The 25,690-nt window shown below is 46.7% G+C and overlaps 2 protein-coding genes across 3 annotated transcripts; one reads left to right on the forward strand and one right to left on the reverse strand.

Moving 5' to 3' along the window:
• Positions 1-541: 541 nt before the first annotated feature.
• On the forward strand, positions 542-3,073 carry LOC119183981 (uncharacterized). 2 transcript variants are annotated; one of them, XM_075878828.1, is made up of 6 exons: positions 542-687; positions 753-803; positions 892-1,008; positions 2,105-2,291; positions 2,403-2,614; positions 2,917-3,073. In XM_075878828.1, exons 3-5 carry the CDS (start codon positions 980-982, stop codon positions 2,529-2,531), a joined length of 345 nt encoding a protein of 114 aa, XP_075734943.1. In that variant the 5' UTR covers positions 542-687; positions 753-803; positions 892-979; the 3' UTR covers positions 2,532-2,614; positions 2,917-3,073. The 2 variants fall into 2 exon arrangements, with proteins under 2 accessions (XP_075734943.1, XP_075734942.1); XM_075878827.1 differs by having other exon boundaries at positions 542-803.
• Positions 2,914-25,219, reverse strand: LOC119187778 (glyoxylate reductase/hydroxypyruvate reductase). Its single transcript, XM_075878826.1, has 9 exons — positions 24,962-25,219; positions 22,415-22,545; positions 19,873-19,945; positions 18,594-18,710; positions 17,860-17,951; positions 10,914-10,991; positions 9,320-9,479; positions 7,832-7,962; positions 2,914-5,378 (listed from the first exon to the last, which is right to left on the reverse strand). The coding sequence occupies exons 1-9, from the start codon at positions 25,039-25,041 to the stop codon at positions 5,254-5,256; spliced, it is 987 nt and encodes a 328-aa protein (XP_075734941.1). The 5' UTR covers positions 25,042-25,219; the 3' UTR covers positions 2,914-5,253.
• Positions 25,220-25,690: the final 471 nt, after the last annotated feature.

The following is a 25,690-nucleotide window of genomic DNA, read 5'->3' on the forward strand; positions in this document are numbered from 1 at the left end:
CGCGAGATCACGGCGCGGGGTAGTGACTCTTCAGAACTCCTCGCGTGGTGAAGGTGTATTGTACTGTGGTCGCCACGGAGCAAGGTGTTCGTCGCCATGGTGGTCGCTGACTGCCATCATGGCTAAATGACTGTAGCATATTAATGTGATAGATAAATGGATGAATGAATTGATATGGTTGTACCCTTTAAGTTGGGCGGCGGCTAACGCTACCTAGCCTAACCAACGCGAATATGGCGACACAGCGCATGACCTCTGAAATTGCCGCTGCACGCCCGTCATTGCGCGTTTGCCATCTTGGAGGCTATGCATAGCGTCACCATTTTACAGTAATTGCATGCATTGTTTATATATTTTTTGCTGTGAGCTCTAAAAAAACTACCCTCTAAGGTTGCAAAAACATGAAGTAAATGTTTTGCAATTAAACATTTTTGTTTTCAAAAACTAAATTGCGTTGTGTTGAAGAAGAAGTCGTGGACTCGTGGTTTCATAAACTACTTGGGAGATCCAGAAATGGCACTGCCATCGTCATCAATAGCAAGTTCGTGGCGGTCTTGGTGCGTGTGTAGTGCATGAGAACATTGTTGCGTCTCTTAATTGCTCAGTATCGCGCCTGTACACTCGCAATTCTCCAAGATGTTTGGTTTCGCGATGATAATTAAAAATTAATAGTCCCAGTAAGTGCTTGTAAGTACATCAATCCAAAGTATACAGGCAATTTTGATCCTCACAAGCGGTACCGGGTGTTCTAGAAGGAAACACACACTGCGGCCACTATCACGCTCAAGTGATTAAGCTTTACGGTAAGTCTGCGCCTCTTGTATTCCCAATACGAAAACAAAAAGGAAGAAGCAGTCGTTCTGAAGTTATTTACTGGTCGTATTTTCTTAGGCACCGAGGATGACGCAAGGAATGCAACAGAAAAACGACCATCCATTCCGCAGACCCGATTGCGACTCCTCCGATAGCTGCAGTTCAAATGAAGGGGACAATAAGTCGGTTAAAAAAGTAAGTTGCAATTGGTCACACTGCAGCTGATATGCTACTTGCAGCGTAATTATTACCGACAGCCAAGTTTGGCTATCGTTGACATTGCGGCTGATGTGCTACTGCGGCGCAATTACAATCGACAGCCAATTTTGCTCTGCACGTGGTGCCGTGTCACACATGAAGCACCAATGCTCTGACATACTCCCCGCCCCCTTAGCGAATATATCAGAGCATCGCTGCTCCACTACTGCGCGGGCGCCGGAACGTCGTATTGAAAGTGTTAGTAAAGTTGCAGTACGCTGAAAAGCTATTTCATTTTATTCTATTGTGGCATGAGCGCAGCTTAGTGACATTTTTTTGTACAATTGACTGGTTTAAAATTATTTTTGCTTGTGCGGATATACGCCCTGTTTGTGCTTGCGAACTAGCAGTGAAATTTGTGTGTTGCGTTGTCTGCAGTTGTAAGAAACACGACGTCAAGCTGCTGTTAAGCAGAAGAAAAAGCACATTAGCAACCGTTTTAAGAAGCAGCAGGGAGGCCTGCTGTTTGCTAATGCTGAAAAAAAGAACAGAGAAAGAGCTTCTGAAAGAAGTGAATATATATACTGAGGGCTCAAAATACAAAAGCATTAGAAAGAATAAGCCTACTGGAAAATGCCCTTCACAGCGAAAATTTCCAAACAGGTTTATCATTTCTTCATAAGCTGTTGTAACGCACTGCTGCTAGGGTTGTATGCAGCAACAAGTTGCCCTATTCTTATAGCGTGCACTTTTGCTGAAAAGCAGAATGCAATGTAAGCTCATGGGTGGCATAGATGCATGCATGTTTTTCTAATCACTTGAAAATGTGCTTTTACAACTTTCACAGTGTGGTGGATATTAAAAAGAACACCACTTGGTCAAAATTTCTTGAGCCCTCCACTACTGCATCTTCTATAATCACACCATGGTTTTGAGACATGACATGGAACGTATCATTACACTTTAATTGCATATCTCAACTGCATGCCATGTTTATCATATATATTATTTGACCATGCACACCTAGGATGGTACCGCGACAATTAAGGGTGCAGTATACTTTATTTCTTAACACTCTTCTTTTTCATTGCAGCAAAGAACCTTGTCCTTTGCGGGTGTTGCAGCTGCAAGCCTCAAAAACAGAAACGACTTGCACCTTTGCCACCACTATGTGCTGCCGCGCTGGAACCGCCACAGCGATCACGGACAGCCCTGAAGTAGCCCAGTCAAGTGTGAGGGAGGCTGCACTGCTTATCAATTATGTGCCCACTGACAGAGAGGTATCGTAAAACTCTAGTATGCTCTGTCTTGACGATATATTGCTTTGCTTTAATGAGAAAATGTGCATTGACAAACTAATGTGTGCACATCATCTTTGACTTGTTTTATAGGTGCATCGGAGCAAAGGAATTGCCGTTCCCAAGAGGTTGTACAATCACCCCATGGGCTTGAAAAGACAGACCCGTTTTGTTCGTGAGGTGGCCGTTACCATTTTTTTATACAGCAGGCCAAGTCGGTAGAAGTGTTACTGGCGCAGCCTCCAATCGGTCTAAAGGGGAGGCGAAATCTCCCAAGGAGAAAGAAACATATGCTGTGTTTTCAGGTAGGTGAAATTTTGCAATCTGACCAAAATTCATGGAAGTTGGTGGCTCCATTTTTGCATGTAATCAGCCGAGGTTTCACTGCCAACTTGTGTTATAATTACTTACTAAAGCTTCAAGTGTAGCTTTTGCCTACTGGAGCTGGGTACTTTTATGCAAGAATTCACAAACTAATTTTAAACAATATTAGAGAGGCAGACTGGTAGAACTACTTATTTTCTTGTCATATTGACTCCTCTATTTAGAGTGCACATAATTGTCGCTTAATAAGTGCCTGTAACTTGCTTTGTTTTTGATCATGCAGATTTCTTCAACCATTTTTTTGAAGCACACCGTTCTGATTGGAGAGGTTGAGCAAATGAAGAAGCTCCTCAATAAAGCTTTGGCAAACAAAATTAATGACTTTATGAAATCAAAAGATTAACCAAGGAATGGCACATCAAATAAAGTATTTTGTTTGATTTCTGTGTTCATATTTGTGTCCTGCTTGCTCTGATGTAGCGGTGCGTCTGCCAGTTGGCTAAGCACCGATTCGCTTGCGGGCCTATCAGAGTAGAATGCTACACTTATAGGCTGGTACACTGATAGACTGGTACACTGATAGGCTGGTACACTGATAGACTGATACACCTATAGACTGATATAGACTGATACACTTATAGACTGATACAACTGTCAATAACCTGATAGCCTATCAGTTTTTCTATCAGAATTTTCGCTAGGGTCAGCGCTGCCAGTAGCCATGACGCGAGTGTGCCACACTTTTTATGCCTGTCTGGCGTCACATAGCACGTGATCTTATTACGAGCTGGCAGACGCCCAATAATATCTCGTATACTATACCTGGAGGCACCAAGTGTGCCAGAACGAGAACCTCGCTATGAAACATACATGGGTAATTTTAATGCATGAGCGTTAAGAAAAAGCTGACATCGGCAGCGTTGACCGGACGAATGCAAAGAATAAATGTCAGGGTCCCAGCAGAAATCGAACCCCAGCATTCTGCATGACAATCAAGTATTCTACCATAGAGCCACGCCAGGTCTCGGAACTACTTTTCAAATAGACCCGGATGTTCGCGATACATTGTGGTTGCATACTGGCTACCCGGTTTTATAAACATTAGATATGTACTCATATGGTACAGCCGTCATACCGGGTTAACTTTAATTGTAGTTCGGCGCCATCAGCTGGTGTTGATTTAAGTAGCAGTGTGTTCACGGCTACTAGCCTTGCGATAAACAAGTGCTAATTTAAACGGGTGTTGAACGTATGTCTGTGCGTGCATTTGTACATGTTTTTAGCGCCACTTCGTAAAGTTGCAGCAGTTACCCAATGAGTGTTTAGAAAAGGCTCTGAAAGAGCGCTCTTTCTAGCTTTCGCTGTCACTGTGCAGCGCCTTCCGCGCAGGCCTGGCGTCTTTTTTTTTTTTTTCAGACTGAAAGTGATTTTGTCATGCAATAACAGAATATGCATGGCTCGTTCTCTTTTTCTATTTTTTTCTTTCAACGTGTCTTTCTATCACTTTATCTCCGTGTCTATTTGTTTCTCTGTCTATCTTTTTCTACTTCTTTCCTTTTTTATTACCCCTCTCTCTGTAGGGGTTCTCTCACCGTTTATATTTTCCCCTCTTCCTTCTGTTTCTCCTTTTCTCATTTTTTCTTCGACACACGGAAACCTCGACCGTCACAGCTCCGCTATGAAATTCCATAGCGCGTATGTGCCACAAAATATGAGCAAATCTTCCTGCTCAACTGACCCACTAAAAAAAAAAAAATTGCAAGGGAACACACGGGCGGCAAGCACCCATCAGAGGCTGCATGGTGTTAGCTTCTAATGTTAATCTATACCGAGTGCTTGGGTGGTCATTGAGTGCGTGCCGGTTTATGATGAAGATCTGTAGATGCCCAATAATATCTCGTATATATACCTGGAGGCACCAAGTGTGCCAGAACGAGAACCTTGCTATGAAACATACATGGGTAATTTTAACGACTGAGCGTACAGAAAAAGCTGAAATCGGCAGTGTTGACCGGACGAATGCAAAGAATAAACGTCGGGGTCCCAGCAGATATCGAACCCCATGGTAGCATTCTGCATGACAATCTGCGATACCCGGCTAACCTCGACCATAACAGCTCTGCTGTAATGTATTTAGGCACCGTTTATAAATTGTGCTGTGCTGATGATTTCAATATTTAGCCGAAAAGGTCGCTAACAAAACGAATACATGCCTCGGTGCAGTCCACACATGATGGCTGCTGTTTTATGTGGATAAGTTTACAGTAATTACGTGGTCGTCTGTGCTTACACTAGAACAAAAGCTTTTTTTTTCACTTTATGTACTAGCATAACGTGTTTCTTTTGCATTTATTCGCGTTTTTATATTCTCTGGACTTCCATGCGCAGAGTTCTTCGCCATTGTAAGCTATTACTAACACCGTTCGTGGTATTTTCGCACAGCCATTCGTACAAGACTCGAACTTTCATAAGTAATGGGGATGTCGTTTTGAGCCAGTGGTCTGCAGTGAAAAACGTCACCCGAAAATGTTCCTGGCTTTTTTTTTCCTGGCTCTCGATAGTAACCGCGCTCAAAGCCGCCGAGGCGACACCTTTGAAGGCACCGAGCTCTCCCGGACAGTCAGCAGAGGAGGTTGGCAGCGGCGTAGTATTTCTCCTCAAGCACTGCTAGGATGTTCTCGGTGCACATGACGGCAGACTTGATAACGGCGTCCCTCGCATGCGCGGCTAAGTGAGGCGTGACGACTGGGAAAGAGGAAAGCGGAAGGTGCCAGGCTTAAGTACTCACTGCGAGTTGTCAGACAAAATACAGGCAACTAAGATAGAGCGAGAGAAAAGGCGGCAGGCTCGTGTGTCGCTTTTTTCACTTCCAAGCACAGACAACCCCGCGGTGCCTCTTGCATATGTCCGCCGAGAGGACACTGAATTCGGTGAATTACCGACCAACATGATTTGAAGCAAATTCAATGCCTTCGTATTCGCCGCAAACATGCTGTAAGATAAAGTCGCAGCGTGTAGCAAGACTTCGTAACGATGCGCCTCAAATTTAGATTTTTACCCACCTTTGTGAGACACAAGTCGATTTGATTAGAAGTTCCGTGGCCAAACTTGTTGCGCTTTTCAATTATATCTGCTTTTCGGTGGATATATTTGAAAAGGCCATTTTTTGTCATACGTTTTCCTGCGATCAACAACATTTTGCCACACTATTGTACAAGTAACGCTTATATGGGCCTAACTTTGTCCTCGTTGTGTGAGTGAAATAGATATTGTTAGAGCGTCATGGTTGGGACCAATGACGTGAAATGGCTCTACATAGCTCAACCGGGTAATAACTCGCACCTGTTTCTGCCTTAAAAATATTTGTATTTAAAGTACATGGACTGCTGTTTCAGCTTACGCATTGAAGAGACAAAAGGGCGTGTGAGGTTGCTTTCGTCACTTTGTTACATTCTGTTTACGCAGCCTATCACTTGTACATCATGCCTGCCTGGCTTACGTTACCTAACTTACTTCCCAACTAAACAGAATGCGATATAGTTAAACTACTGCTCTGCATCAATCGATGTCAAGTACTCTTCCTGGGCATCATAGGTCTCCAAGGGCTTTTGCTTCTCATTTTTGGTTTCCTCATCGTCGCTATCATGCCAGGAGCTTCGTTTAAAAGTTTAAGGTTCACCTAGTAGTTTCATGTTTACTGACGACGAAGTTTACGTTGTGCGAATGTATCTATTACAAGTTTGCCCATTTTAGATTATTTCCAGTCGAAAAAAAATAAAAAAGCCCAAAATTTATTTCATAATGGTTGGCGAGAGGTGCTTCGCATATACCGCCTGCTGCGAGCTCTGCGTGTGGTGGTAAAAGCGGTTTCTCGATTTCGTTTTTCAGGAAATGAGGCGCAATTCTTAGACTGTGGATACGCGCATGCTCTTCTAGAGAGGCCAGGCCTTGTGAAGTGACTGACTCTCAATAGCTGTGTGCGTAAGCTAGCGATATGCCAATGTGCGGAGCCAGGTGAGAAACTTCTTCGTAAGTCACTCCACAGTACGGAAAGACTGGTATCTAGTTTTTGCAAAATACAAGTAAATAGTTCCCTGCTTTGCTCAGTGTTCTCATAGCAATGCGCATGTTCGGACTACTTGGTTATTGCCCCGCCGCGGTGGTCTAGTGGCTATGGTACTCGGCTGCTGACCCGCAGGTCGCGGGTTCGATTCCCGGCTGCGGCGGCTGCATTTCCGATGGAGGCGGAAATGTTGTAGGCCCGTGTGCTCAGATTTGGGCGCACGTTAAAGAACCCCAGGTGGTCGAAATTTCCGGAGCCCTCCACTACGGCGTCTCTCATAATCATACATGGTGGTTTTGGGACGTTAAACCCCACAAATCAATCAATCTACTTGGTTATTCATTGCTCCTTCTTTAGCGCAAACTTCCAAAAAATGGGACGAAAAAATCACGACACACGCGAGCACTGTTTTCTTTGCTATTCTCTCTTTCCGTCTACACCTCCCCTTAAACGTAGAACGCCATTCAAATGTATTGATTGATTGATTGATTGATTTGTGGGGTTTAACGTCCCAAAACCACCATGTGATTATGAGAGACGCCGTAGTGGAGGGCTCCGGAAATTTTGACCACCTGGGGTTCTTTAACGTGCACCCAAATCTGAGCACACGGGCCTCGACATTTCCGCCTCCATCGGAAATGCAGCCGCCGCAGCCGGGATTTGAACCCGCGACCTGCGGGTCAGCAGCCGAGTACCTTAGCCACTAGACCACCGCGGCGGGGCGCCATTCAAATGTAGGCAAAGAATATTTTTGCGGATATCAGAATCTCCTTATTTATTTATTTATTTATTTATTTATTTATTCATTTATTATCTTGACAATCAACTACTCCTAATGTTAAACTGTATATACTGCACGCTCTTTGATGGTTTTGCTGTATCACTGTCCGGCTGAACCCTCCTACATAAACAGACGCCTGCACAGTTGGACTTGGAATATTGCGCCAAGGAGCAGCTAAATAATTAGTGAAAATCCCTCAATAAAAAAAAAACAAAGCAACACCGCACTAATTGAAAAGCTGCAGTATTGCTTCGCACAAAAGTTTGAGGCCTTCGCGCGTCACTTTACGACTCGTAGACTGCAGGCGATAGCATGTTCCGAGCTCAGCACGGCTTAACACGTGCGCGCACTCACCGCAGTTGGGGAGCTTGAGAAGCGGGTTGTCTTTGTCCATGGGCGTGTCGCCAGCCGCGTCGAGCGCCGCGAAGCCGATCCCGCCGTTCTTCAGAGCATTGCAGAGTGCTTCTTCGTCCACCACTTCTCGCCTGTACGGGGTTTCAGGCGAAAAGCTACCGGTCAAGACCATCGCTTCTTTCTTTTTTTTTTTTTGCATGACTTGATAAGCTCATTTTTCGCGGAAAAGCGAATGTTGATTCATTTAACGCGTGCTTCTAGGGACTGCTTCACAGGTGTCGCTTCGCGAGTATTGCTTCTAGAGTTACGCTACCTTTAATTTACCTAAAGGTAGCATATACAGCGACTCTAATTGCATACAAGCTCTAATCACGCCTTTAAGTGTTACTGTAATATACCGTACCATACTGCAACGTAATCAATAAATACAGTAAAGCAATAATCGCGCTAGTGAGCCTGTGCAACAGAACGTTGAAAGATATAGCTGGTAATGCTATTTCTTCTTTCAAAGCACCTGCAGGGCAAACCATGCTTAATCCTCTCGCGTGATTTCTCGTTCCCAACGGTCATCACGGTGTCGGTTGCATGAGCAGATGTGTCAGTTAGGCATCCATTCGCATGTGCCTAAAGATAGCCTCTGTTCATGAGCGTGCGTTCACTATTTTGCAAGTGGGTATCCCATACTTAGCATGTGCTCCACACGTCGTGAATCAGTTGTTCTAGAACCCGATAACAAAAATTTACGAGTAATGCAGGGTGTCGTATGTGCACAGCGCCGTACTATCCTATACTCATCGTGAATGGGAATACACGGAGCTTAATCAAAGCTTGAGAACCATGCAGTACTGTGTTGCACTATTAACAGTGAAATGTTTTTCAAATGAAAAAAAAACGTAGGTGTTTTCCAGTTTTTTGCGATATACGCGCACTAAAAAAATAAGTTTGTGCTAGCCGTGTGTGGCTGAAGAAACACTGAAGTTGGTCGATCATCGAAGCTTAACGTGGCATTCATGGCTAGGTCTAGCTAGGTCTTTTCTTGGCGTAGACAAAGTAGAGTCGAACCGCAGCCTGTCACAGATTTTCCAATAGTGTCCAAAGTCCATCGCCAGAAACTAACGCGCTAATCTGGCTGTGGAACCTTTGGTTGAATCTCGGGCTTTTCGGGGTTCGTACTTGGTTCGCACCATGCTGGGCAAGCTCAGCGCGACGGCCGTGCGCGCAGTCTCCGACAGAGGGCGTGGGTTTCCGTATATATATATATATATATATATATATATATATATATATATATATATATATATATATATATATATATATATATATATTGCGGGCAGTGGACGTTTTTTTTATCGTGCTTTAGGAGTTTCGCTCCAAAAAAACCTCCCGACAATACGCTGCATTTCAAATCTCTGCAACTGCGGTCGATTATTCGATAAACGCGTGTTCTGTCGCTGGTGCGTGATCGTCTAGATGGACAGCTCCGCTCACCTGCTGATGCTGACGAAGATCGCCGAATGCTTCATCAGGTGAAAGGTTTTCTCATTGAACATCTGGTACGACTCCAAGTTGAGCGGGCAGCTGACGATAACAATGTCGCTGTTGCACAGCAGATGCTTCAGCGTGGTGTACTGGGTGTCGAACGGCAGCGCTGAAAGATCATCCGGTAAAAGCATCAGGACCAGCCGTTCAACTTTTCCATCGGAGTGCGTCAATTGTGTATGCGACTCTAATACTATAGATGACGGTGTAATGCATTTTGATTATGAAGGCATGCCGGCACGCTTTACACCAAGAGCTGAAAATTTTGAAAACGTAAATGTCGATTTTGTGATGTTGGTCACGCGAATAAATTGCCCTGACGTCATGTTCGATTGAAATGCGTAGTTATATTACTAATATAAATAATATATTACTACTACAAAATTATATCTACTAATGTATTTATCACTGTGAATGCGTGTTCTTTCCTTCTCGATACTGTTAAGTGATAAAGAACATAATGTCGTTCGTGAAACCCATTGGTTGTAATAGTTTGTGTCAACAAATGAGTGAATTCTTTGGTTTTAACGTTAAAGTTATTCTGCCCTCCCGTGAAAGTTTTCAGCACCTCGCCTGGTGTTGCAGCACACCGTCGGCATCGTCCCACCTGACTTTTCATACCAGTCGCATTCGCGCCTCCGGATTTTGAAATTTACGTACCATATAAGGCTTTCCACTTACTGTATTCATATTAAGTCGTATTGTGTGTAGCAAAGTTTTGAGCCTTCCTTCTCTCCCGCAACTGTGCGACCTTTAGGCGGCGTCTGCGTTGTCTTTCACATCCGCTATGTCGGCGTTTGTGTGTCTTGCTTTCTTTTGCGATGGGTCTCGACCAGTTTCGGAACTTTATTATGAGTGCGTATCGCCTTAAGTGGTTAGTTCACAAGTAATATCACCCCAGATTGGCCCATCTACGTGTTCAAAAACTGGTGCAAAGTAAACACATTTGAAGAAAAAATTTTTTTGCTATACACGTGTCCAGATCAGTAAAACATGGCGGTACTATTCGACTGCGTTATATATTGCCACTTCCCTTCCTGAAGTTTGTTATCGCCCTGTTACACTGCGCGTAATTCTCTGCGCAAACCGCGCCTGCGGTGTTTAAGAAGCTTCGGGACTGTAGTAGATCGTTTCGTCAAGATTCTACCCACTTCGCGAACATTACAGATTATTCTGGAACCTACGTGGACGCTCGCGATAAAGCTAGAATATTCGACGGCACGTGTATAAATGCCGACGTGCTTCACCGCTTGTCTGTGGATCGACGGCCGACGCTCCGTTCACCGCTACCGGTGTCAGTGTGTATCGCTAGCTGCAATCTTACTTTTCGTTTGGCCACCACAAGTTCAGCCCGAATAAACACTTTCATCTTCGGTCTACAGTCTGTTCCCCTCGGCCACGTGACGACCCCTTGACAATATACGGCATGTTATATTTGGTAGAGCATAGCACTTTTTCAAAAACTAGAGTTCTCTGACTGTGCAGTATATAAATTAGATGACTGCCCTCTAATCAAAACCATGAGGTCACGACGTTTACTTACGCTCCATTTTGGGGCGCCTGTTATGGTACAGGATGCTTCGCATCTTGAACGCCCTCAGCCGGTTGACGATTTCTATTCCTGAAACATTTAACAAAGCGGGCTATTAGGCACTGCAAACCTGCTTCACGGCGATGAAAAATACCATGTTGAAAGACTACATAATAGTGCTATAACATACACTGACTTGCAAATGCAGCGCTGCTTTTGTCTTCATCAGAGAAGTTCTGCCTCGGCCATGAATAGAAACTTTGACTTCTTAAGTAGCAGTCAAAAGCTCTAAATTTAGGCTTTGTAATTACAGCATCAGCCGATATCGCTGTGTGCTGAGAATAATCAGCTTTTTTATATATATTTGAACAAACTGTCAAGCATTCACTACCATTTGTGTGTGTGTGTGGGGGGGGGGGGGTCGTGAACAACTTAGCTGTGTGACATATGGAACTATAACTATACTGGAAATTAACAGAATAACAACAAAACAAAATAGTTTATTAGTGTTCAAACTCAGCCAACTTTTCAATATTTTATCATCATTTCGATTGCGTCTTTTTGTGCGCTGTTCGAACTGAATGTTTGAATCATCCATTATTACTTAAAAACAGCTTGCATGCACAAAACAGTAAGACGGACACATACAGACAAAATTATTAAAGGAAAGTTTCAGCACTGAGAGCTGTTGATTGATTGATATGAAGGGTTTAACGTCCCAAAACCACTATATTATAATGGGGACGCCGCAATGGAGCGCTCCGGAAATGTCAACCACCTGGCGTTGCTTACGTGCACCCACATTTGAGCACACGGGCTTACAGAATTTTCGCCTTCATCGAAAATGCAGCCGCCGCCGGGATTCGATCCCGTGACCTGCGGATCAGCAGCCGAGTACCTTAGCCACTAGACCACCGTGGCAGGACGTGACAGCTGTTCACTGCTGATATTCTGAACTCTTGCTGAAGATAGTCTGAGTACAGAGTATGATTGCTCTTTGAACTGCGAAGCTGTTCTTAGCCGAGGCTTTCATGTCCGGGGTCGGCGTGGCCTCGTATTGTAGCGAGAGTGAGCTTTGGTAGGAAACTACTAAGTGGTGCTTAAGAGAGAAAGGAAGTGAAAAGTGAGCCTCGTAACTGTCTGCTTCAGCGAGCGACACCTCAACAGTAGCTCACAAGGGATGGGGGTGAGGAGGGATTAAAAGGGTGATAAAGGTGTAGGAAAGAGCAAGAGGCGTGAGGTGGTAAGCCGGAGAGAACGACGACAAATCGAGGGGATGGAAACATGGTCACAGGAGTCCGAGGACGGGACACCACTTGCGAGAGCTCTTGTCGGCGTTAGTAGATGGTGTAGAGCAAGTCCAGTCGGTCAGAGCTACGCTGTCATGGAAGGTCGTCGGCGTCAGGAGATGACGTAGGGCGAGCCCAGTCGGCCAGAGCTACGCTGACGTCGGAAATTGCGAGGGCACAACCGGTCGGCACGCAGTCCAGCAAGCGAGTCCCCTTGGTAGGAAAAGCTGCACCTTGCTGCGAGGGCGGGGGATGTCGAGGGCTGAACCTTCGAGGAACGCGTCAAGATGGGGTGACGACGAGGAGCAGTGTACGGAGCTTGCAATTTTAAGATGGCGAACGTTTTTCATTCTCCCGATGGGGAAGCCGCCCTGCGTAAGTGTCAGCGAGAGCTGGCGCGAGAATGGGCTTGTCGTCACCGAGCTAAGCGCGTTGCTCGCGCAAGAGAAACCGAAGCACCAACGTACTGTTGCGAAGCCACCTCCGAATCCCACCGCTGACCTCCACTGTTGCGAAAGACGGACCGATCCCGCCGAAGCCACCACTGTTGCGAAAGACGGCGACGCCAACACGGCCCCGAAGGTGCCACTGCATTCAACTCCGCCGGGAAGGTCACCAGCCGTTTGGTAGCGTATGTTTCTCAGCCCGCGACTGCTTCTGCGCAGAGCTGATAAGACGAGCGGACGAGACGACGGTGAGTTAAACGAGGTTTATGTACAGCATATATACAGAGGCGTTACAATTTCGGCACTGGGGCCGACAGAGACTCGAAGAGCCGAGCTCTCCTCTCTAATACATAGGTCAACTTTTCGCCTAAGACCGCTGACTCTCACACATGTCGGCTCTCCGACATGGGGACTCCTCTCTCGTAGGACTGCCGATCGCGACGCGCCGCAGGGCTTCTTTTATTTACACCGGGTCCAACCAAAATGTCCAATCAGAAGCGCCGCTGGTCGTCAGGGCAGATTCCTCCAATGGGGTCGCCGCGCCATGCGTCAGACCACCAGACACGAGGACGCCGGCTCGCTGTCACGTGCGTCGCTGACTCAATGCACGTGGGCCAGAGAGGCGCCGCGCGTGTTCACGCCGTCGAGTTGATCGCGCCAGGCGGACGGCGGGCTGGCCTTGACCCAGATTGCCTTTTTCAGAGGCACGGACGTTTGACGAGGACTCGCTGGCATAACAGCACCCCCGCCGCCAGACAATGCACCGGAAAGACGAGCTGCTTCCACGGGGCTCGGATGTCAGGTGCGCTCGTTCGCCAGGTCCCTCCAGGTTCGCCTCCAGGGCCATGGGGAGAATACAGCTCCAAACTGTTCCGGGAACACATCCCATTTTTGACGACGGATCCCAGCTCCACTGGCTTGTCGCCACAACTTGTCGACCAGCTTCACTCGTCTCTTCTGACCATCTTCGGTTTCAGCACTTGTCGATGGTTCTGCAACTTGCCAAGAACGGATCGACAACAGACAACACACGACACACGCAAGTGCCTTCGGTCACCCGACAGAACACCAGACAAAGTATAGTACAACATATACCTATCTACGTGTCTATCGGAATTTTGTTCCCTCTACATCAAGAGGCACATGTGGGACACAAGACTCTTAAAATGACAACTCAATTTTTTTTCCCACGTACAACAACGCAACGAATTAGAATACCACAAAGTTGGCCCCTTGAGATCACTCTGAACGAGAGCGCGCAGCCCAGGTCGTGATGAGGTCAAAATTTTGCCCCGAATCGCCAGCGAGAAACCGAAAGGTTGAGAAGGTACTAACTAAACGCACTGCTCAATGCACCTGCATTAGCGTTTACCTTTCCTTTTTTTCTTTAGCGAACGTCAAAGTTGCGCTGTGGAGCAACATGCTCCACCTCAGTAACCGGCCACTTTTAGGCGACGATACCTATGCGGCACCAAGAGCGGCTCACACTTTCGACGTTGCACAGGGGAACAACGATACGGCTTGCTACGGATTGACTCCTCACCGCTTAGCTCGATATCGTGTTCGATCACCCTCGTGTTTCCGGGGCGGTCCGAAAACACGTCTTCAAACTCGGAACCAATCTTTCTCAGGTCCTCTTTCTCAGGTCCTCCTTCACTTAAGCTAGGCTCTAGGTTTATCTGCTCCCGGATTACTTTCGATCCCCCTTCAATTACCTCACTAGAACTCAAAATTTCTGCTTCCTCTTCCTTTGAAGCATTCAACAACAGATTTACGACCGCTTGATGTTGAACGTATGGTTTCATCAAGTTGTAAATTTTGTCCGGCCGCCTTCCTAATTTCACTTCATAATTTGAATCGCAAGGCTTCGATAATACTGTGGCGGGCCCTTCCCAATCAACCTCAAGCTTGTTCCTCTTGGACGGCTGCAGCAGCATTACCTGATTATCAACTTCAAAAGCACGCTTCTTCACCGATTCCTCGTAGTGCTCCTTCGACAGCACTTTTGCCGCGTTTTTCTGGCTTTCCACTAGCGCTTCAATTTGGCTTTCCACTAGCGTTTCAACCTGGCTTTCCACTAGCGCTTCAATCGAGAGATCCTCACGCTGCTCTCGAATGAGCGTCTCTCGACCAACTCTCGGCAGCTCGCTCAAACTTTCCGCTACAGGCGAGAGCGTTGCAACCCTCTCGCTCTGACTCAATGGCGCCATGTCGTCTCCAATTTCTACGGAAACCGCGCCGGTCGGTTCGGCGACGGGCCGCTCGCGTGACTGCTCACATGACTCACACGGAAACTTTCCTTTCTGGGGTTCCGTCGACCCGCCGACAAGGTCACTTCAGAGTTCACCGCATTGAACCAGATCAAGCTGCCTCGATAGCTTCCGCGCTTGCAATCGCGTGAGAGCCATGCACGCTAAGTTGGGGAAGAACGATTTGCCCTGCTCTTTGAGAAGCTGCTCTGAGTTGTTGGAGAAAAGATAAGGAAAACGATCATTTAGCGCGGCAGACACAGCCGCTTCGGTGCGAAGCTCACCGAACGGGCCTTTAATGACAACCGTGGCGATTGGTAAGCGAACACTCTGCTCCTCGGCGACCTGCCTGATCCAGGCGCATTCTCCTGTGAAGTCATCCGGAGACACCAATGAAGGATGGACAACGTCCATGGTTGCCGCTGAGTCTCTAAGTGCTCGGCACGTTTTCTCATTCACCCTAATTTCTTGGAGATACGGCTCCAACAACCGCATGTTTTTTTCTGATTCTCGGATTGTTGCGAAGGCAAATTTTTCCTGACAGTTTCTCGCGATGTGTCCTTCCTTTTTGCAGTTGTAGCAGATTAGCGGCTTCCGTTTGTTTTCCGATTCAAATGCCTGTGTGGTAGAAACCTCACTCGATTTCTCCGCTTCTGTTTGCCCTTCCCCTACACTGTCCTTCGTAAGAGACGGGTCCTTGAAATTACGGTGCGGAGCGGGTTTCCGTTGATCAGGTTTCTTTGAAAAGCCCCCTTTTCTCTTATCCTTTTCAACGCGCACTGCCCTGCTGTGCAACTTTCGGCGAGTATAATACTCCTCAGCTAACTCTGCTGCCTTGTTTAGCTGTACTTCCCCAAGTCTGTCCTGCAGCCAAAGTCTGACATTATCCTCGATGCAGCGGTAGAATTGCTCCAATGCAACGCATTCCCCAACTTTACCGCGATCGTCATAAACACCTTCGCCCTTGAGTCATTCAATTAAATCGGCTTTAAGACGAAACGCGAAGTCAACGTGTGACTCATTCCCCTTTTCAGCATACCGGAACCTTTGCCTGAAAGCCTCGGGTGACAACTTATAACGTCTCAAGAGCACTTCCTTAACCTCGTCATAGCTCTCAAACGCTTCCCTCGACAAGCAAGTTATCGCGTCGGACACTTCGCCGGGAAGAAGAGCTAGCAGGTTCCGCGCCCAAAGAGGCCGCTCCAAAGCGTTTCGCTCACAGACGTGTTCAAACTTGACGAGATACTTCGCCATGTCCTCGCCTACTACGAACGGTGGCAGTTGGTCGCGAATTCTAAAACCGCTGACCTGAACTGTTGGAGAAGCTACGCTAGGCGCCTGCGAACACTGTAGGATTGCCAATTCTAGTCGTTTCAACTCGAGACGCTCCTGTCTCTCGGCCTCCTCGCGACGTTCGCGCCTTTCAGCTTCTTCGCGAGCTTCGCGCCTTTCAGCTTCTTCGCGAGCTTCGCGCCTTTCAGCCTCTTCGCGGCGTGCTTTATTATCCACCCATGCCTCATCGACTTCCTCAGCCGACACTCCCTCATCCTTCATGATCTCAAGGATCGCTTGCTTTCGTTTCGCACGGCCCAAAGTAATGCCGAGTTCCTCACAAATTTCGATGAGTTCCTTCACTTTAAGGTTCTCCATCGTTCACACTAGCCTCTTGCTGTTTGCCCCTGTTATCAATTTACTTGCCGTACCCACTATAAGTCAACTAGCAAGACGCGCAAGCAACTTTTCACTCTCCCGTGTTTACCCCCTCCGCATTAACTTTGGTTTCAAAGCACTTCGACTTTGCTTGAAACGATCAAAGCTCACTCTAATGCTTCACACAGCCCTTCTCTAAACTACTACAACCTGAGCTAGAGTAGTCTGGTGAACTGAGGGGAAAACATCAGGCACTCACCGCATCGATGTCGCTGACGCCGGCCGATCCCGCAGCTGCCAACCACTGTTGCGAAGCCACCTCCGAATCCCACCGCTGACCTCCACTGTTGCGAAAGACGGACCGATCCCACCGAAGCCACCACTGTTGCGAAAGACGGCGACGCCAACACGGCCCCGAAGGCGCCACTGCATTCAACTCCGCCGGGAAGGTCACCAGCCGTTTGGTAGCGTATGTTTCTCAGCCCGCGACTGCTTCTGCACAGAGCTGATAAGACGAGCGGACGAGACGACGGTGAGTTAAACGAGGTTTATGTACAGCATATATACAGAGGCGTTACAATTTCGGCACTGGGGCCGACAGAGACTCGAAGAGCCGAGCTCTCCTCTCTAATACATAGGTCAACTTTTCGCCTAAGACCGCTGACTCTCACACATGTCGGCTCTCCGACATGGGGACTCCTCTCTCGTAGGACTGCCGATCGCGACGCGCCGCAGGGCTTCTTTTATTTACACCGGGTCCAACCAAAATGTCCAATCAGAAGCGCCGCTGGTCGTCAGGGCAGATTCCTCCAATGGGGTCACCGCGCCATGCGTCAGACCACCAGACACGAGGACGCCGGCTCGCTGTCACGTGCGTCGCTGACTGAATGCACGTGGGCCAGAGAGGCGCCGCGCGTGTTCACGCCGTCGAGTTGATCGCGCCAGGCGGACGGCGGGCTGGCCTTGACCCAGATTGCCTTTTTCAGAGGCACGGACGTTTGACGAGGACTCGCTGGCATAACAGTACGGAAGACTTGAAAAAAAATATATAGAAGTGCACGTGATACAGCCTGATGAAGGACGGGCATAATCTGTGTAGCTGGCTGGATTTTGTTTTTAATATGCGACTAAAACCACTTTGCAATCCATGGGAGCACTGAGTGCGAACGCAGTTTTCTTTTAATCCCCTTCGCGCAAAACTGCGGCATGCATATGAAGGGCGTTTCGTACGTCATTGCACGCTCAAGGATGTGAATGGTTGACAGTGCTCGCCCACAGGCGTCGTCTTTATTCTGCATAAGGTGAAATGTAAGCCTATACGTACCTATATTTCCCAGGCCAACTATCCCGGCAACCTTGCCCACGAGCTCACGCCCGGTTAGCCAGGTCAGGTCAGTGGTCGGGGTCCAACTTCCCCTGTAATGATAGCAAAGCCGCAGCTACACATAAACGAAAACCACGACGCGCAGGCAGTGGTGCAGTCAGGGGGTGGCACACTGGGCCCGGGCCCTTCCCTCCCTCGAAAATGTTTTTCTGCCGTAGGATACAGAACACAAAAATGCAACTTGACCATACTTACCTGCCCGAACCCCACGTAGAATAAGGATTGTTGCAATGTCAGGTATCACATTGCAGAACAAATAAAATCAGGGATACTTTTGCAAGGTCAAGTGTTGAGTTGAATCTGCTGAAGGCGTTACGGGTTCCCGTCATATAGGCGCATAAAGAATATGGCAACAGGATAAGGTTTGACGAGAAATCAAATTAAACGGTTATTTCGCGTGCAGTTTAAAACTAAGTGCTACAATTTTTTTCCATGTGCACATATATAATAAAATTAGGCGGACACAACTCGTGTATAGTTTCGCTTAGTATACGTATGAGGTATCGATTCGCAATCAGTATAAAGAAGATAATTCCTCTTCACGCCGTCGACTCATGCATGTATGGTTTATGAAGAAAGCGTTACGAATAACGCATCAATAACGTCCTGAAATATCAGACATATTTCCGAAGACTTGTCTGAACTTCATTCTGATGAGAAGCCTTCATACTTACGCCCGTATAGCGTCGAAGCCCTCGGCGATCCTCCTTGAAGCCATAATTGTGAGACCTAAGGCGTATTCGGCCACGGCGTCGCTCTGAACGTGCGCTGTGTTCCCGACGTGAATTCCGCTACGGGATGAAGACAGAACGACAAATGGTCGCTTGGTGGCAAACACTAGTGGTGCGTGAAATAGGCTGCACAAAGTTCTTCCACAAGAAACGCCCCTTATGCTTTCCAGTACTCTCATGGCACAGATAACGAACCCGGATCAATCGCTAAGAGTGAGTTTAGCTCAGTAATTCATTGGTCGGTCTTCCTTCACATAGCTTCGCTGTTTCACATAGGTAATAGATTCAACACCGCTAATGGTCATGGTATCTGCTCGCCCTCTTCTTAAAAAGGAGTTTTTTCTTCATTCTAAGAGGCTCGTTGTTTTGATAGACACATCCAAATGAATTTAACAGACAATTGTGCGAAAGAAAGCATAGAAGACGCATGTGTTCGTTTTTAGCTGTACTGCTGTAGTAGAGTGCAAAATAGTTGCAACCTGTGTACTTAAATTTAGATGCACCTTAGAGAACACCTGCTGGTTCTCTAACTATCCTAGAATGCCTACTGAAAGTACATCTTTCAAGTGTCCACTACGCCTTAACTCTTCCATTTGCAAATCAGCAAAGGGCGCAATACGTGTCAGTAAGGTAACACGCGAACCTACGCAGTTTCTCGCTTTGTTGATGCTTTTGCTGTTGATGATAATTAAATATAACTTATCGCTCTGTTATTAATGGGCCTTTAAAATGCCGTGTTGTTGCACAGTTCACATGTTTTATTGCCTGGCGCGATTGTATACGCTGCTGACAGGCATTTTTACGTGCGTTATGAAGGATCCCTCCACTACATCATGTTCATAAGTGTTATTTTTCGGGTTCAATTTGCACTCGAACCAAAAATTTTTTATGTATTTTATTTCCATCTTTCTTAATGTTGCGGGCAGAGGTGAGATAGATTTTCGCTCACAACCAGCGTGGGACTAACACCGACGCCGGAATATATGCGTAACAAGATCTTTAACTCCATCGCATTAAAAACCAACAAATATTATCCCGTATACTTGGCTTAAACATCTGATGGGTTCATTTGGCACGAACTCTGGAATTCTGGCATGCATGCGTGGGTGCGTGCGCGTACACTGACTAGAACAGTGTTCGTTGTTCAATGTTGTCTCATTGGTGTCACGCTATTTAATGTTTACGTAAAGCCAGGAGTGTCTGCACTCGAACGTGGGCTTACCGCCTGCGGCACTCCTCTAAGTCGATGTTGCCGTAATGCGCTGACATGGTGGACACCACCCGAAGATGGGTACCTGGGCCACAGAATGACTTAATTATGTTTACTCTACAGTGCAGTCTTGTATTACGTATTTGGTCTGCAACAAAAGCTTGACCTGCCATCGGAACATACGTCGGCAAAATTTATGAAGCTCACTCAGACTCACTAATCAACTATATTTTGAGCTTAGTACTCACTAGAACTCAGACTAACCAAACGTTTCTTTAGCTGCAGACTCACTCGGACTCACATCTATGAAACGTTTCTTCAGCCGGACTCACTCGGACTCAAACTCACCAAAATACTACTCATTCACGACTTGATCTGAGTGAGTCCAAGTGCGTCGACTCATAATCCGTCAGCCTAAAATTAGCTTCTTCGACCATGGTGTCAATGCTATTTTAACACCAATATCTCACGTAATCTGTTCTCTTCTTGGTGCCGTTTGACAAAGTATCTTCGAAAATGAGTTCTGAGGGCTTCAAAACTACCATATAATGTCATAATCCTCGGAAGAGATGACAGCATAAGGTATAATAATCAAGCAATTCCCTGGAAGAGATGGTGAGGGGAGATGAAGGCATCCGGCTACGTAATTAACACCTCTAAATAATAAATATTGAAACGGTGTATGACCAACACTGCTGTGATCGCCTGTGAGTAGACGTGAGCATAAACATGAATCCAGGTAAGGCTGATAGTAGTGCTGAAGGCGACTAGATAGGATCTTAGGTCGACAGACGACAGTGGAACTCAAGACTCACCCAAAAAATGCATTTCGAGTTTTGGTCTCAGTCAGACTCAGACTCGCCAAAATTTTCCTGAGCCGAATTCATCGGACTCACACTCACGAAAGCTTTCTTCAGCCGGACTCATCCACTCAAACTCAACAAAACATTACTCACAAGGGAATGACTCCAACTCAGACTCATGGCTTGATGCGAGTCTGAGCGAGTCCGAGTGAGTCGACTCATAAGTCCGTCAGCCTAGAATTAGCTTCTTCAACCATGGTGTCAATGCTCTTTAACAACCAATGTCACGCGTAATCGGTGCTCTTCTTGGTGCCGTTCAACGTATTATTTTCGAAAGCGAGTTCAGAGTGCCTCCAAACCAGTGTTACGAAAGCGCGACGCCAACACGGTCCCGAAGGCACCACTGCTCCGAACTCTGCCGACACGGTCACCAGCCGTTTGTTAGCGTGTGTTACTCAGCTCGCGACTGCTTCTGCGCAGAGCTGATAGACGAGCGGACGAGACAATGGTGAGTTAAGGGGAGGTTTATGTACAGCGTAGAAATGGAGGCGTTACGAATTCGGCACTGGGGCCGACAGCTTAGGGACTCGAAGAGCCGAGATGTCTTCTCTGACACATAGGTATACTGCTGGCGACGCGCCACAGGGCTGTTTTTCAGGCACCGGGTGGATCCTTTGAGTCACCAAATTTCCAACCAGAAGCGCCACTGGCCGTGATGTCGGAATCCTCCAATGGGGCCCGCCGCTGCGCGTGGTTGCACCAAGGACGAGGGGGGATGTTGCCACGCATTGCGTAAGACTCGCCAGACTGGAAGGCGATGATTGCTGCTCGTGGTTGCAGCCAAGGACGAGTGACGTTCTCACGCATCACGTGAGACTCGCCAGACTAGAAGGCGCCGAATGCTTCAACGGGATCGTGGGCTGAGGGAGCTCGCTGTGCGTTGCGTGACAGACCGGCACCGCCGCTTGATGACGTCGTTGAGTCGGTTGCGCCAGGCGGGCTCGAGTGCTGGTCTTGACACAGATTGCCTTTGCAGAGGCATTGTCGTTCAGTGTGGAGTCCCAGGCGTAACACCAGTAAGGTAATTTTTTTTGGGAGAGATGACATGATATATCTATCAATAAATTCCCTGGAAGAGTTGGTGGAGGGAGGTCACCCTCCTACGTAATTAACACCTCTAATTTATGAATATGAAAACGTTGTATGAACTACACTGCTTTGAAATACCTGTCAGTAGACGTGAGTATAAAGGTGAATCCAGGTAAAGCTGATAGTAATGCTGAGGATGAGTAGACAGGAGGCTTAGGTCGGCAAAAGAAAATTGAATTCACCTAAACTCACTAAAGAAATATATTTTGCGCTTTGGACTCACTCGGACACAGACTCACCAAAATTTTTCTGAGCCGAACTCACTCGGACTCACACTCACGAAAGTTTTCTTCAACAGGACTCAGTGGGACTAAAGATGACCAAAACATTACTCACGAGGGAAAACCTCCGACTCAGACTCACGGCTTGGTATTAGTCTGAGTGAGTCTGTGTAAATCTACTCATGAGTGAGTTCGCTGACCTATGCATCGGACACTGTAAACTTTAACAGGTTAATTTCTTGCTATCCCCCCCCCCCTAGAAAGGCATTATCTGCATCATGTGGTTTTTTTGCGCAAGCAGACGCAAATAATGATCTGAATCCTTAATTTGTCATTATTGTACCTCCCGCGCACAGACACGCTGACGCGCCCGGCCCTTACCGGCCATGTCGAGTGTCTTCACGTTGATCTGTTCATAGTGTTGGATGAAAAGCGCTTCCATCCCGGCCACGTGCTTGCTCCATATCTCGAGCCAGTTGGTCGGTGTGCAGGCTACGCTGGTCACGTCGCACCTGCGTTAGCACAGTACTTGCACATGTGCCATTCGTTTTTAATTATGTTTTATCATCTTTATTACACTGCGAGGCGCTTTCTCGCTTTGTTTTCAAATTACAAATTGCTGAGACTATTTGCCCGATGAGTCGGCTGTCTGGCGATCGTTGCATGTTATCAGTGATAATGGCTGACTTGTGATACTAAAGTTACCGCACAGTTACTCCACACGCAGAGTTACGTGGCAGTTACAGATGTTTGCTTAAATGATAAAAAAAATATTAGGTAATTTGTTGGAAAATTTGGCAACGTACGTAGTGAAGTTGCACAATGGCGCAGGATTGTCCCCTTTTGACTTACTGTGCACAACATCTGGTTTTAATGTCCCAAAGGGTTCATTCTATGACGCAAATAAACTAATTCAGCGCACTGTAATTCATGTTATTCTTACATCGTTTGCTTGCATAAAACTGCCTGTTGCCAAGCGCTTTACCAGCCGAAAAAAACCTCGACAGCAAGGTTAACATCCGTGTTTTATATACGAGGGTGTAAACCGTGGCACGTACGCACGCATGAACACACACACACACACACACACACACACACACACACACACACACACACACACACACACACACACACACACACACACACACACACACACACACACACACACGTGCGCTTGCGCACATTTACTCTATCTTTTTGTGTTCACTAATGACCACAACGATGTTTATGTGCGTAAGTGGAAATTGTCAAGTAATTAAGCGGAACCGCCAAACTCATGAATGATTTCCATCATGCATCTGGTGAACCTGTCAGCTCAATATTTCACTGATACTACCAGCTTTAACCCCGGCTTACTGTGGCTATGGTCTCAGCCCGTATTCAACAAAAACACTTTGTGGCAATTTACGTAAAGGAGCCTACTATCACCTTTCTGCTGTTTTTACAAGAGATCTTCACCAGCGCCTTCCATGACCGATTAAATTGCTCAATTGACATCTAAGAGAGCTATTTATCTAGTGCTTTTATTTTGTCCTACAAGCATTAAAAGCAGTACGACAGCATTTACCAGCATTGTTACGTGGCATGCCATTGGTAGCCACCTATTCTCCGCATTGTTGTTTATCTCGAAAAAGAGAAAGAAAAAGAAAGAAGAATGGCTCCTTATCTGCATGTAATCTGCAAATGTCGTCGAAAGACGATAGTCTTGCGTGTGAAAAGAGTAAAGAAGACATTTATTTGATGTTCTGCGCAAGAAAATCGGTGAATGGTATTCTGGAGGTGCTGCGTCAAGTGCCTCGAGCGTGCAGTGGAGGCGAACGAGCGCATCAAGTCACGTCACACGTGAGACACAAGCACTATCTGGCAGTTTTTTTAGAAAACAAAGCGCGTGGCTCCAAGACGGGTGTGCGCACCCATCTCAGATGTGATAAGGTGTAGAACGCAAGGCGACAGGTAGGGGCCACCACCGTCTCGTTTTAGCAAAGCGTTGGAAACACTCGTGTTTCCTTGCAAGCGTTGCATGGGCAGCGCACCGTGATAAGCGCTACGGTCCTTAGATTTACTTATGTATGCAATTTCTAGTAAAAGATGCACATGCAGAATATATACGTGTTGTTATGGTGCCCCAAACATGCGCAATAATTGCTTAATAGTTGACAATCGCACACGTATGAACGCTGATTCTTGAGCAACATTGGTGGTCGCTGCGGATGGGGTCAGCCATTTCAAGTACCCGATGCCATTAAGAGTCGACAAACAGACAAATGTACAGACAGACACACCAAAATTTTTGCGTCGAAGGTCCCCAAAAAAGATTAGCGTCTTTAAAACAAAATGAGACACACTTCATTACGGTGATATAAAATCTGCTGTTGGTCACCATGTACTGAGAGAGCACGAAATTCGCACATATGATGACGGGAAAGTAAGCGGACAACAAAAAATGCATACTCAGAGTGCCCGTATGGCTGTCGCACAGTACGAGGAACCTCATTGTCACAACCGACGTCACAAAAGTCTTACTGAGAGAGCGAATGCAGCAATGCTTTTGTAGCCGCTTGGGCTCCTTTCCGCGTAGGTTTTGCTTTCTGCAACTGTCTTTGTGCAACTGCATGGTATAGTGCCAACGAGATTGCTGTTTTTTCCTCATGGAGACGATGGAGGTTGCAAAGAGCGCTATTATTTTCTCAACACCGGAATCAGCTGCAAAGTTGGCTCTTAACCATATAATGGCAAGTAATCGACTTTGCCGCTGTGACTCGAGTCTGTATGCTCTTCGTCTCTGTCTCTCTAAGGCGTAAATAAATTGCACTGCACGTTGCGAGAGGTAAGATTGTGACACACCTTAATGTTGTAAAAAAAATGTTGCCTACGTTATTCTTTTTTTCACCGAGGCGGCTCACAAGAAAAAAAACCAACAGGACCTACTTCGTCTCCAGGAGCTCCATGGCCTTCGGTGGAATGTCGGCCCTGCTCACGAAGACCTTGTACTTGCCGTGGGAAGCCATGTCGCCAATCCTTTGCTGGTTTCGCGTCCCTTAAAAGCTGATGGTGAGAGTAAAATCGGGTGATCTGCTCTCTGCCTTGGCTACGCCTACCAGTGGAATGGACACGTCCTACGCCCAACGGTCGCCGAGGATGGCTGCCTGAGCTGCCTGCGCGAGCTTATGCTGATGATGTTTGTTGTTCCGAAGCTTCCGTGAGGCCTAAGTACATGCTCCTTCGGCGTAGACCCCTGTTTTTCTGCATAATAATTCATGAGGCCAGTTTGGTCGATGAATTCAAACACAAAAAATACCAAGTCACTCTATATATGATTAAAATTTAGCTATATGCCAGGGATTCACCGATAAATGTTCACTGCATGCGAGTGCCGCGGGCATTAAAAATATGATTGTTTCGAGAAAAAACACTATGTATGGCGTTGTATCAGATGATGTTTCAAGAAAAAGTAAAAATGGGTTCCTGACGATGAACAAGACGGAGCTATTGATGCAGAATTTTTTTTTGTCACTGCCGTGCGTTCAGTTATCTTGCATGTCAGTCAGCATGACAGCGGATCTTCACACAATTACTCATTTTACCCCTTTATAGAATTTCGTTTTCCCGTCCACTTCAGGCCTTTCTAACATTTTGTTGGAACAAATAGCATAACTA

This window comes from Rhipicephalus microplus, chromosome X (genome assembly GCF_043290135.1).
Source record: "Rhipicephalus microplus isolate Deutch F79 chromosome X, USDA_Rmic, whole genome shotgun sequence".
In the NCBI taxonomy this organism is placed as follows: Eukaryota; Metazoa; Arthropoda; class Arachnida; order Ixodida; family Ixodidae; genus Rhipicephalus; species Rhipicephalus microplus.